This window comes from Rhinatrema bivittatum, chromosome 7 (genome assembly GCF_901001135.1).
Source record: "Rhinatrema bivittatum chromosome 7, aRhiBiv1.1, whole genome shotgun sequence".
NCBI lineage: Eukaryota > Metazoa > Chordata > Amphibia > Gymnophiona > Rhinatrematidae > Rhinatrema > Rhinatrema bivittatum.
This window is the reverse complement of record NC_042621.1, coordinates 139,062,256-139,074,996: the sequence shown is the minus strand read 5'-3', so window position 1 is coordinate 139,074,996 and position 12,741 is coordinate 139,062,256. Positions and strand designations below refer to the sequence as shown.

Here is a 12,741-nt window from a genome sequence, read left to right as displayed (position 1 = left end):
TGTAATGTCACTTTAAAATTTCACATTAACCATTATATTAATTGTGTCGTATGCCAGATTTTATATTTTCCAGATTGACATCCTTCCTGCCATAGGAGATGTAACATTTGAAGATTACTTTTTTCCCCAGTTTAATTTCTTTTCATTTTTAAACAGATTTTTAATTATGACTTTTGTTTTATCCTGGATTGATCCAAACACTTCCATACATGCCCCAAACACTTTTTGGTTTAATTCTGAGCTCGTGTTAATTGTTGTTTGCTTGTGTTATTTGAGTGTCGTGACACCTGAAGAATGCAATGAATGAATTTGTGTCAGTTTAGTGAAATTTATGTTTCTATGTAATGTCTGAATACTTACATTATGATGGAATTTTCTCACTGATTAATTTGAATTTGTTTCTGATTTTATATTAGGTTTTGATTCATAACATACACATCTCACTTAATAATGAATTAAGAGGTTATGCTTCGATGTCAAAGAAATGCACCATACTGAAAGAACTGAGTATTTCAGAAATCATCCCATTCTTTGCCACAGAAGCCATCTTGCACTCTTCCTTATATGAACTGAAATATTCACACATCTTGCCTGATTTTCTCTTTGTCTGTCTTGTTCTATGCCTTACTTAGATGCTGTTTCTTTCATTTTATGAGTCGATGTACCCTTGACATGTGATAACTGATTGTTATAACAAAAATAGTATCTGGATAGGTGAGCATTATTTAGATTTTTCAAATTATACAGACTGAATTAATGCTGTTTTTATTGGTCCCTATATTCCAAGTGTTTTTATAGCATTTTTCAGTCTTACTGAGTCAGATAAATGTTTGCTTGATATGTTCTCCTTTACCTTTATCTATGGAAGCTAGTCTGATCACATTCAAGGTTCAAGAGATCAAGAGGGCTATATAATTCTTTTTCCCTTAGTTCTTGTTTTTATTTTCCTGATTCTTCCCTTTCTGGTTTGGTAGCCCTACAAGGACATTCTTTTGTATGTGGACACAAAGCAGCCTGAGCATTTCAGTGAAAGTGTTTTATCCTACACACACATTATCTGAATTTGTAATTCCAAATGTTTACTCTAATTATTCCCAATTGAAGAGAGAATTGCAACAGTCATTAGATTTCCTTAATTCTAACAAAACCTCCCTATTAGCCATTACAGGTGTCATTCCATTTGATACAGGGATTCCTGTTTTAATTTATGGTACAAAAATACAGCGCTTACAAGCCATTGTAGAACTATACTATTAATGAATTATCACAGACATATGCAGAAAGAATGATTATTTGTTTTATTGTTAAAGGACAAGTTTATGTTTCTGTTGATAATTTTGAATAAATAATGGATTTGGTCTACTTGGTGGGAACAACTGGTAAACTGGCTCACATCCTTAGGAAAAATTGCAGGGGTTTTCTTGTGGTTTGCTCTGGTCCTTCTTATAGGTGTGATAGTGTGAATGTGTTTGCCTACCTGTTTATTGTTTTATGGGTCTAAACAACATCTATCACCTTGAATACAGTCAATATTCAGAGGTTAAGTATGAGACAGAACCTCTATGCTTCCCTCGATACAGCAGCTTCCCTGGAAAGAGACCTCCTCAGGATGAGTCATGTTGACAATGACGGGTAAGACCAGAGAATGCCCTCTGACAACCTAAGACAGTTACATGGCCCTGGATGTGATGATTGTCCACAATCAAGAGGGGAAATGAAGATTTAGGTTAATTATTGCTTTAAGAAAAATGCCTCATGTTGACTAGTAATTGGAATAGGAAAGCCTGAAGAGAAAAATGTCAAGGCTGGGAATGGCGTGAGAATGCAGGGCAAATGTGAGATAAGGAAGGTGCCAAGAAAGTTAAACAAGACTGAGAAGCAGAATGTGTGATGTCTGAGAGGCAAACGAAGGAAAAGTACCAGCAAACATAGGGGATGAGAGAGGGGAGGGGTAGAAGAATATGAGAGCCATGTTTAACAGTGTATACAAAGGTAATGCAAATTTAAAACGATGAGCAAACAGCATGGCACAAGAAGCAGTATATTCTGTAATAGTCTGTTTACTCCCTGAAGGAAACACAATCTCATTCCTTCAGTTTCCGCTATCTTGATTTTTGTATGCATGTATGAAATAAACAGATACTGCCAATTCTTATAAGATCTCTAAGCTACTGCCAAATAAAATGTTATGCTTTTGAAACTGAAAGTCTGTTTCATCACTGGTAACTCTGGGGAGGAAAGGACGGGGTAAGTTTCAAGGTATTGTAACATTTTTAGTAGCAGAGGATGGTTGAAAACAAGCCACTGTTAAGCAGATGGAGAACTCCCTGCCCAAGCAGGTAATGATATGAACGCAGTGCTCAGGTAATGAACAGAGCATATTGTCCGTATCTGAGTAATATGAGGAAGGGAAGGAAGGGATATGAAATTTAGAGGGTAACCTTGTTGATCACCCACTGGTCTGATGTAATGGATTCCCAAGTGCTTAGGAAAAATTGAAGGCATCCTCCTATGAATTGGTGGTGGTGGCGGCAGCTCTATTGTCCTCAAAGACAATGGTGTTTTCTGTTGAGGTGCAGATGTCTGTTTTTGCTGTCTTTGTTGCCAGGATCTGCCCCTTGATGGTGTAATCCGGGAGGAATTCCTGGGCGGAGCATAAGGCTGAGGCCTATATTGTGAATATGGCCTAGCATATGGTCGTGAATAATACAGACGGCAAGAAGGATAAAACCTTTGCTGGGTTTTACACGTATTGGAGGGTGTCGTAAGGGAGGGTACAGCCGCACTCTGTTCTTTCAAATGAGGGACTGTCACCTAATTTGTCCCCAAATAGCTGTCTCCCCCGCAATGGGATGTCAGCCAATTTTTCATGATCAGGCTGAATTGCATGCGCCCTAAGCCACGCGAGGTGTCTGGCTGCTATAGCAGAAGCAGAGGCTCTTGCCAATGATTCGAAAGATTCATATAAAGATCTTAGCAGTCTGAGACCCTCTTCTATATCAAGAAAAGGTTCTGGGAGTGTACTGTCCTCAGATAAACAAATTGGGCGTAGTTTTTGAAAAGATTCAAAAAGGTACTGTGTAGTATAAAATTGATGATGCTGTATCCTGGTCACCAACATGGAGGAGTGGTATACTTTCTTTCCAAAGTCGTCCAGGCATTTATTCTCATGGCCCGGCAGGACTTTAGAATATAGTTTGGTACACTTTGCCTTTGATAAAGCCGACTCGACCATGATGGAGTTAGAAGGAAGTTGAGTAGATTCGTAAATGGAGAAGTTCCGCATTTTATATTTGATATCTACTTTCCTGGATGTTGCCGTTTGAAAAAGGTGTTTTCCAGATTTTAAGTAGGATGTTATCAAGAACCGAATGTGGTGGTAAAGCAGTTGGCTCAGGAGGAGTTTCAAAGATTTTTAGGATCCCCAACATTTCCGCCCTGGGATCTGGAACCTTTCCCATTTCAACTTTGAAGTTACCTACTTTTTCAATAAATTTTGTGTAGGTCAGGTCCTCCGGGGGAGAATATGGCCCCAGCAGGTCAGATGGCATTCCTGTTGAAAAGTTGGAGAAATAGGTCGATATCTGAGAACTAGGGCTCAGTGGCTGGACTGGCATATGTTCTATGTTTGGGTCCAGTGGTTCAATGCCTGGTGATGAAGGCGGAGAATCTTGAGGGGACCATGTTTGGTGGTACCTGCTTTAGATCCTTAAGGAAGGAATTTAAAACTTCAGAGATCTTTGTCATTGCAGATGCTGCTAATGTACCCTGAGGAGGGATGTGCAGCCGTGTTTGAGGTTTTTGTTGGAATGGCAGCCAACAAGATGTCCTCAGGTTATGTCCTCTTAAGCTGGATCCGTGGTGGAATGACAAGAGACTGACTAAAAAACGTTTGGTTAATGGAATCTGTAATGAAGGAGAACGTCTCTTGCACTGAGATACAGAAGAGAGACAAGAAAAGGAACGCTCACTCACTGGTGGTTGACCTGAAGAGTGGGATTCTGGAGCAGATATACACTCCAGATCATTAATGCTTTGCTTCGTTGGTACATCATGCTTCTTTGAGGCGCCATGTTGAGCCATGCCTCGTGCGCCATAGATGTGCCGGGTGCCCGCTTTGTCAGTGCTGAAGGATGGGGCCAGCCCAACCCGAAGGCCTTAGAGTCGGACGACGCATCTCCCATTTCCTTCATTTGACATACCGCCGCCGGAGCCCCAGCTCATTTAGAAGGCCCTAAGGGTATGTGAAGCCCTGGCCCGGTACTGGATTTGAACTGCTTCAATGCAGAGGATCCTAGGGAGGAAGCCCTTTTAAGATGGGTCTTACCCTTCTTTGCCTGTCCCGGTGAAGAATGTGCTGACATCTGAGGGGTATATGAGCCCGTCCTTAAGTCGCTCCATCTTGGTTGCCTGCTGACGCTGGGCCTGTGGAGACATGCGGCTGCAGTCTCCACATGATGCTTGGTCATGATCTGGGCCAAAGCAAATGTAAAAATAATTATGTCCATAAGAAATGGACATAATTTTGCCACACTGGCAGTATTTGAAGCCAGATGGCTTCAGAGCCATCTGGGATGAGAATGAGAAAAACAAAAATTCATCGAAAAAATTCGAGAAAAAAGAAAGCTTGAGGAAAAAACCCTGCATGCAATTGGCTCACAGAAAAAAAAGAAACTGAAAAGGAGAGGGAATCACGGAGCAACACCACCGCGCAGCCGCACAAAGTCAAAGCTCTGTGATTAGCTGAGGAATCTCAGCCTACTTGGGGTCATGACACTTCCCAGACAGCATGGCTAATTCAGCCCTATCGACAAATGTTTACTTGCTGAATTAAGAGTTTATCAACTGCACATAGTCTCCATAAATTATACTACTGGGAATCAATTGAACAGTTGAATATGGCTTAAATGGATAAGAGTGTTAGGTTAAACTTATGCAGACAACCTGTAAGTTTCTCCGATGATTTTGAAACTGCTATAGGCACTTTGAAATCCATTCTGACTAAATGTGTGTTCACCTGCTTGCCTGAGGCAAGTAGATTTTTTTTGGGCAGGCAGTAGTCTACTATATCTTTGGCCCCAATTGGAATTTAAGCAGATAAGGGGAGCTGGTGAAAAGGAGCAAGGGAGAACTGCACCTGGGTAAGGTAAGGAATGTGCACTTGCTATGTGCACCTTCTAGGCAATCTTCCCTTCCCCCCCAAAAAAAATTTCTGGAAGGATGAGGGTATACATGACTAGTGCATTTAGTCTAAAGTGATTAAGTCCTAGAGGTATTTTAAACCCTGCAAATTCATATTACATGGCGGCATCATATATTCCATCTGACAAATTTAGATTTGGAAGCCAGAATATAGATTGCCAATATACCACTCACCTGCAAAGGGATACCATCAGCCAAACCCGAATGAGTTCTGGCCATCATCCCCAAAACCCTAGCAACTTGGACTGCTGTGACTTCCCGAACACCAAACTGTATTATTATACTTCGACATTCTTCCACGCTAAAAAGAGAGTAACTAGAAGTTAGACAAAATATAGAATATGGTGCTACAAAATCTGTTTTGAAGTATGCTTATCTAGAAACAGAAACTGGAAGAGATTATAAATGCAGGTTTACATAAGAACATTGAAGATTTGAGTTGCTCTGGATTTTGTTAGTCTTTGTAGGAAGTATATAGCATGGTATCCAAAATTTGCAACATAAAATCAAGTTAAAAATGCCAAAGGATAGAAGCCTAATTTCTTTCTGCAATTACCTGAAAACATATTTCACATAGAAAAGACGGCAGAAGAAAACCAAATGGCCCATCCAGTCTGCCCAGCAAGCTTTCACACTTTTTTCCCCAAGTCTAGAACCACATTTTCTTTACCTTATAGCATTCATCTGCATTTTTATGGATCCAGTTTAACTGGAACTAGCTCCTATCTGGTCTATAGTGCTAAGGCCATTCTCTCTAAATGTAACCCTCTCCACTCCAGCCTAGTCACAACTACCACCCTCAGCCAACCACCAAACAATAAATAACTTGCTGCAGAAGCAATGCATGCATACCCTGAACTTAGCCAGTAGATGTTAATGAGTGACAGTCTCCATTTATGGGTAGGGATCTTAGTTTTCAGTTTTTATTGTTTTCTGATCAATTCTCTGTGTTCATTATAACAAAAATGGTAGAAAATCAGTGGGGGTGGGGGGGAATGACTTCCCCCTTCTTATTCTCTACAATTTTTGTTCATTGTAATACTAAAATTCCCAGGAAAACATGAATAATGAAGATCCTTACCTATGGGCAGCAAATGTTCTCAACAAATACCACTAAGCAGCATAGAACTGGACTTGAGACTTGAACCTAGGTGTCTCCTTCCTTGCTGTGGTCATTTACAAAAGTTTGTGATTTAGACTAGGATTTTTATCTTGAAAGAAAAATACATGCACATAGGGCAGATAACTTTCAAAACTGTTCACAAGCACCCAAATATGCATGTGTATGGGAGAATGGTAATTTACCAATATTTTATGACATGTGCACGTTATAAAATAGGATTACATATGTGCATATGCATGCTTGTGTACGTAAAAGCGACAAGCAACGGAAATTCGGACTTATGTGGAAAAGCAGTGCACTTATCTGGAGAAGTTCCAATTGATGCAGATAAGTAGCAGCACTTAGCTGTAGAAGTCTGAAAAGCACTACTTGCTCATCTATCACTTTTCAGACTTACCTGGGTATGTAAGATAGTTGGATAAGTTAAAAAAAAAAAAACCCACACACTATTTGTCCAGATAAGTTCAAATTACTCCACCTAGGTAACAAAGGCACTAGACAGAAGTGTGTGTAAATAATATATCTACGTATTTGTACAAACTTTAAAAAGGGAAACTTGAATAGATTTTGTTCGTGTTTAGACACATCCCCCCCCCCCCCCCTCCATAAATGTTTTTACGTGCCTAAATCAGGGGACTTTATAACATGCATGCAAAGTTAAGCAGAGTTGCTTACCTGTAACAGGTGTTCTCACAGGACAGCAGGATGTTAGTCCTCACATATGAGTGACATCAGGATGCAGCCCAATCATGAAACACTTGTCAAAGTTTCTAGAACTTTGACTGGCACCTACTGGGCATACCAGCATGGCACTAACCCTGCATCCAGCAGGGGTCCCCCTTCAGTCTCGTGTTTAGCAAGAAGTTCATGTGAAAAATAAAACAAATCGCAAGTGAACCCAACTCCGCGGGGTCGCAGGCAGGTTTCATGAGGACTAACATCCTGCTGTCCTGTGAGAACACCTGTGACAGGTAAGCAACTCTGCTTTCTCACAGGACAAGTAGGATGTTAGTCCTCACATATGGGTGAGTAGCGAGCTGAGGAAGCCTGAGCAATGCACCAAATGCACCCAAAGACATGCAACAGGCACAACAGGGGTGGATTTGGGTAGGATGGCACCCTGAAAACCTGAACGGGTCGCTGGTAGGATGTTGGGTGGTTAAGCTGAGAATAAGTTTCGTAGGACAGACTTGCCAAAAATGGAATCTTGCCTGCCAGCCTTATCCAAGCAATAATGGGCTGCGAAGGTATGAAGAGAGCTCTAGGTCGCAGCCTTACAAATATCAATAAGTGGCACCGAAAGAAGGTGTGCCACCGAGGTTGCCATGGCCCTAAAGAGTGCTTTCACACAGTCTTGTAGCGGAATGCCTGCTTGCTGGTAGCAAAAGGAGATACAGTCTGGCAACCAGGAGGAAAGTGTTGTCCCACTGGCTTTCCCAATTTAATGTTATCAAAAGAAACAAATAATTGAGTGGACTTCCTGTGGGCTGATGTGTGCTTCAAATAAAAGGCTAGGGCATGTTTGCAGTCCAGGGAATGTAGAGCTTGTTCTCCTCGGTTTGAATGGGGCCTTGGAAAGAAAGTAGGTAAGATGGGTTGATTAAGATTAAGATGAAATTCTGACACTACCTTTGGTAAGGGATTACCAAAGGCAATGTTTGGAAAAGATATAAAATGCATGGGAGTATGTTCATTTTTAGGACTGCCAATCGTCCCAGCCAGGAGATATGGTAACGATCCCATTCTCCTAAATCTTTGACATTAACGGTGGGTAATTGAGCTGGAACAAGTCATCCACATTGCCAATATAGATACCTAGGTATTTTATTTTTTTGGGGCGCCCACTTAAAAGGGTGTGTTTAATAGATTCAGCAAGGACTTCAGGCATGGAGAAGTATCTCAGATTTTTCCCAATTTATCGTAAAGCCTGAAACTTGGCTAAACTCAGTGATTTCCGCGCTAATCATCGGTAGGGATTCTGTAGGATTCGTAATAGTAAACAATGTCATCCGCAAAGAGTGATAATTTCAATGAGAATTCCCCCGTCCTTATTCCCGTTATATTCATTGTTTCGAATGCAGGTTGTGAAGGGCTCAAGAAAAAGAGCAAAAAGAAGGGGCGAAAGAGGGCACGCCTGACGGGAACCCCTCGCCACTGGAAAAAGGGAAGCGTACCCTCCATTGACTTTTAAGCAGGCCTGAGGGGGATTCATAAAGTTTTTGTATCCAGCCTGTGAATGACTTCCCAAACCGAAATGAATGCATAACTTGGAACAGGAAAGGCCAATGTACATAGACAAAGGCCTTTTCGGTATCTATAGTAAGTAGCAGCAAGGGGATAGTCTGCGATCTTGCCCACCAGATGGAATCAGCTGTTTTCCTTAACATTATTGGAGGCCATCCGGCCGGGTATAAACCCAGATTGATCCAGATGAATGAGCTCTGGTAATATTGCATTTAATCTGTTGGCCAAGATTTTCGCTAACAATTTCATATCGAGATTTATGAGAGAAATCTGTTGATAGGAACCACAATTTGTGGGATCTCTCCCTGGTTTGGCTATTAAAGTGATCCCTGCTGTAGTGGCAGTGGATGAAAGCATTGTCTCAACACAAAGAATTAAACAATTTAACTAAGATGGAAGTGAGAACATCTAAAAATATTTTATGAAACATTGCTGTATACCCATCTAAGCCAGGTGATTTTCCAGATTTTTGATAGCCCACACCACTTCGGCACCCGTAATTTCTCTATCCAAGGCTTCTGTAGTCAACATAGGAAGCTAGGGTAGAGAAATCTCTTAAATAAGCGGTAATCTCCTCATCCGTAATCCTGGTTTCCACACTGTACAGTCCCTTGTAAAATTGTAGGAATCTATGCCGGATGTCCGTATTGGTAGTTAGTATATGGCCATTTTTATCTTTAAGTTTGACTATGTTATTTTGAGCTAAGTGCGATTTTAACTTTCGGGCTAATTGTTTACCCGCTTTATTCCCCCCTTCATAGTAAGCCTGTTTGCATAGAACTAGTTTATGGGCTATTTGTGCTGAGTCTAAGTCACCTAATTTTAATCGTAGAGAATCTAATTGAGCTAATGCCTTGCGAGAACCCGTTGTTTTATGTCCTGTCCGCCACTCTTTTTCATAAAGGCCCCACGGGTTATTAATTAACCACGGATCACTGCCTTCAAACAACCTCAGAGGGTCGTGGGAGAAGTGTTCTCGGTATCGTTAAAGTGTAAATAATCTTGTATATCAATTCGCAGCTGTGCTAGAAAGTCTGGGTCGTCAAGCAAGCTGTCATTGAGATGCCAATATTGCTGCCCTTTATCATATTGTGTAATATTCAATGTAGAGATTACTTACCTGATAATCTCGTTTTCCTTAGTGTATGCAGATGGACTCAAAACAAGTGGGTATAGCGTGCTCGTGCTAGCAGTTGGAGACTGATCTGACGTCAGCATGGGTACATATACCCCCACAGGAAGTACCGCAAATCAGTAATCTTCCTTGCAAAAGCTTTTATGGATATATGTATGACTGACCGATCGATTAATCAACAGGATTACCCTGACCAATTGACAGTAGCTGGAGACCGCCAGTGTGCTCAGCCGGAAGGCGTCGACACCCGGCAGGGTGGATGCCCTATATAAGAAAACATGGCTTACCGTGAGTCAGTGAATCCCCATGTATGCCGGCAGCCGGGCGGGATGCTGAGTCCATCTGCATATACTAAGGAAAAGGAGATTATCAGGTAAGTAATCTCTACATTTCCTAGCGTGTAGCAGATGGACTCAAAACAAGTGGGATGTACAAAAGCTACTCCCGGACTGGGCGGGAGGCTGCCCGAGGACCGTTTAGGATTGCCCTCGCAAATGCTGTGTCCTCCCTGGCCTGGACGTCCAGACGGTAGAATCTGGAGAAGGTATGGAGGGAGGACCACGTCGCCACTTTACATATCTCTGCAGGCGACAGCAGCTTAGCTTCTGCCTAAGAGGCCGATTGTGCTCTGGTAGAATGAGCCTTGACCTGTAGAGGCGGTGGTTTTCCCACCTCTATGTAGGCTGCCTTGATAACTTCTTTAATCCAGCGGGCGATGGTTGGCCATGAGGCCGCTTCCCCTTGCTTCTTCCCGCTGTGCAGGACGAACAGTTGGTCCGTCTTTCGTACTGCTTCTGACATTTCCAGGTATCTGGACAGCAGCCTGCCGATGTAGAGATGGCGTGCCTCTAGTCGGTTGATGTTCCACCTTGACTCTTCTCTGGTCCACCGCCCTTGGGCGGTGAGTTCCTCGCAGTGCGCTCCCCATCCATTCAGGCTGGCATCTGTGGTGAGCAGAATCCAGATTGGGGAGGACATTCTTGACCCCCGGCTCATATGTCTGGGCTGCAACCACCATCGTAGCTGATACCGCACTCTGGCCGGTAGAGGTAGGCGTGCAGTGTAGTTCTGTGATCGTGGGCTCCATCGGGATAGAAGGGCGCGTTGCAACGGTCTCATATGAGCCCGCACGCCCATGGCACCACCTCCAGAGTGGACGCCATGAGGCCGGGGACCTGTAGGTAATCCAGAGCTGTGGGCCGACTGGCGCTCAGCAGGGTCTGTAGATAACTCCGGAGTTTTGATTCTCTCTTGGAGGTCAGACTGACCTTGTCCTCTAGGGTGTTGAATTGGACCCCTAGGTATTCCAGCGACTGGGACGGCTGTAGGGAGCTCTTGTTTATGTTGACTACCCATCCGAGGCTTTCCAGAAGAGCTATAACTCTGTTGGTTGCCCGGTGGCTCTCCTCTGGTGACTTTGCCCTGATCAGCCAATCATCCAGGTAGAGATGGACGAGAATTCCTTCCTTCCCGAGTGCCGCTTCCACTACTACTATTACCTTGGTAAAGATTCGCGGCGCGGTGGCTAACACGAAGGGTAAAGCTCGAAACTGGAAGTGCTGATTCAGGACCTTGAAGCGTAAATAGCACTGGTGATCCCGATGGATTGGGATATGTAAATAGGCTTCCGACAGATCTAGGGAGGTGAGAAACTCCCCTGGCTGTACTGAATTCTTGACCGACCGTAGAGTTTATGCGAAAGCTGGGGACCCGTAGGTGTCTGTTGACTGACTTGAGGTCCAGGACGGGCCTGAAAGTGCCCTCCTTCTTGGGTACTATGAAATAAATGGAATAATGCCCAGAATTTCTCTCCTGCAGGTACTGGGATTATGGCTTTTAGTGCCAGGAGCCTCTGTACGGTCACTTCTAGTGCCGCTGCCTTGAGCGGTGAACAAGGAGATTCCACAAACTTGTTCGGCGGAAGCCGAAAGAAATCCAGGTAATATCCTTCTCGGATGATGGCGAGGACCCACTGGTCAGAAGTAATCTCGACCCACCTGCGGTAGAAGAGGGTTAGCCTGCCCCCTATGGCTGCTACCCCTGGATGGGTCGGCTGATTCTCATTGTGGAGCGCGGCCGGGGCCAGAACCCGAGCCGGGTCTCTTCTTGTGCTTAGTCCGAAAGGACTGGTTCCTGGCCTGTAAACAAGGTACTCGATAGAGAGTCCTGTAAGGGTGGAAGCGCTGCGAATTTCTACCTCTAGATGATCTAGGAAAAGAACCTTGGCTCCTCTTCGCCCTGTCTTCTGGTAGACGGGGTAATGGAGAGGCACCCCATTTAGTAGCCCAGCCCTCGAGATTGCTGCCGAATAAGGAACCCTTAAAGGGCATTCTTGTGAGTCATGTCTTGGAGGACGAGTCGGCCGCCCAATTACGTAGCCACAGCTGTCTTCTGGCTGCCACTGAGGAGGACACCCCCTTGGCTGCCGTACGGACGAGGTCGGAGACTACGTCAGTGAGAAATGCAAGAGCTGATTCCATCTCTGCTCCCTGGGTGTTTCTCACCTGTGACAAACAGGAATGCGTCACCACGGTGCAGCAGGTCGCGATTCGTAGGGAGATGGCTGCTACCTCAAAAGCTTGTTTCAGAATGGTGTCCATGCTGTGGTCATGCGATTCCTTGAGGGCTGCTCCCCCCTCAACCAGAATGGTGGTGTGCTTCACTATTGCGTTAACTATGGCGTCTACCTTGGGGCATGCTAGTAGCTCCTTGGACGCCGAATCCAGAGGGTACATGCCTGCCAAGGCCCGACCCTCTTTGAATGAGGCCTCCGGTGCCTTCTATTCCAGATCGATTAGCTGCTGTGCTGCCTGTAGGAGGGGAAAATGGTGAGCTGGTTGGCGCAGGCCCTCTAACAGGGGGTTCACCTTAGGGTCCCCTGGGGTGACCTGGCCCGGAATAGCCAGTTCCGATAGGCATTGTGAGACCAGGCTTGAAAGATCCTCTTTCCGAAAGAAGTGCCTCATGGTCCGATATGGCTCTATCTCCGAGGGAAGTTCACCCTCCTCGGAGGGCTCCTCACTGTCCTGGGAGCAAT

The 12,741-nt window shown here is 44.1% G+C and overlaps 1 protein-coding gene across 1 annotated transcript in view; it reads right to left on the bottom strand.

Moving 5' to 3' along the window:
* Window positions 1–12,741, bottom strand: part of CNOT1 (CCR4-NOT transcription complex subunit 1) — a 987,642-nt gene that overhangs the window by 748,460 nt on the left and 226,441 nt on the right. Inside the window, 1 exon segment of the mRNA XM_029609242.1 lies at window positions 5,377–5,503. Within this exon segment, the coding sequence (XP_029465102.1) occupies window positions 5,377–5,503 (127 nt within the window).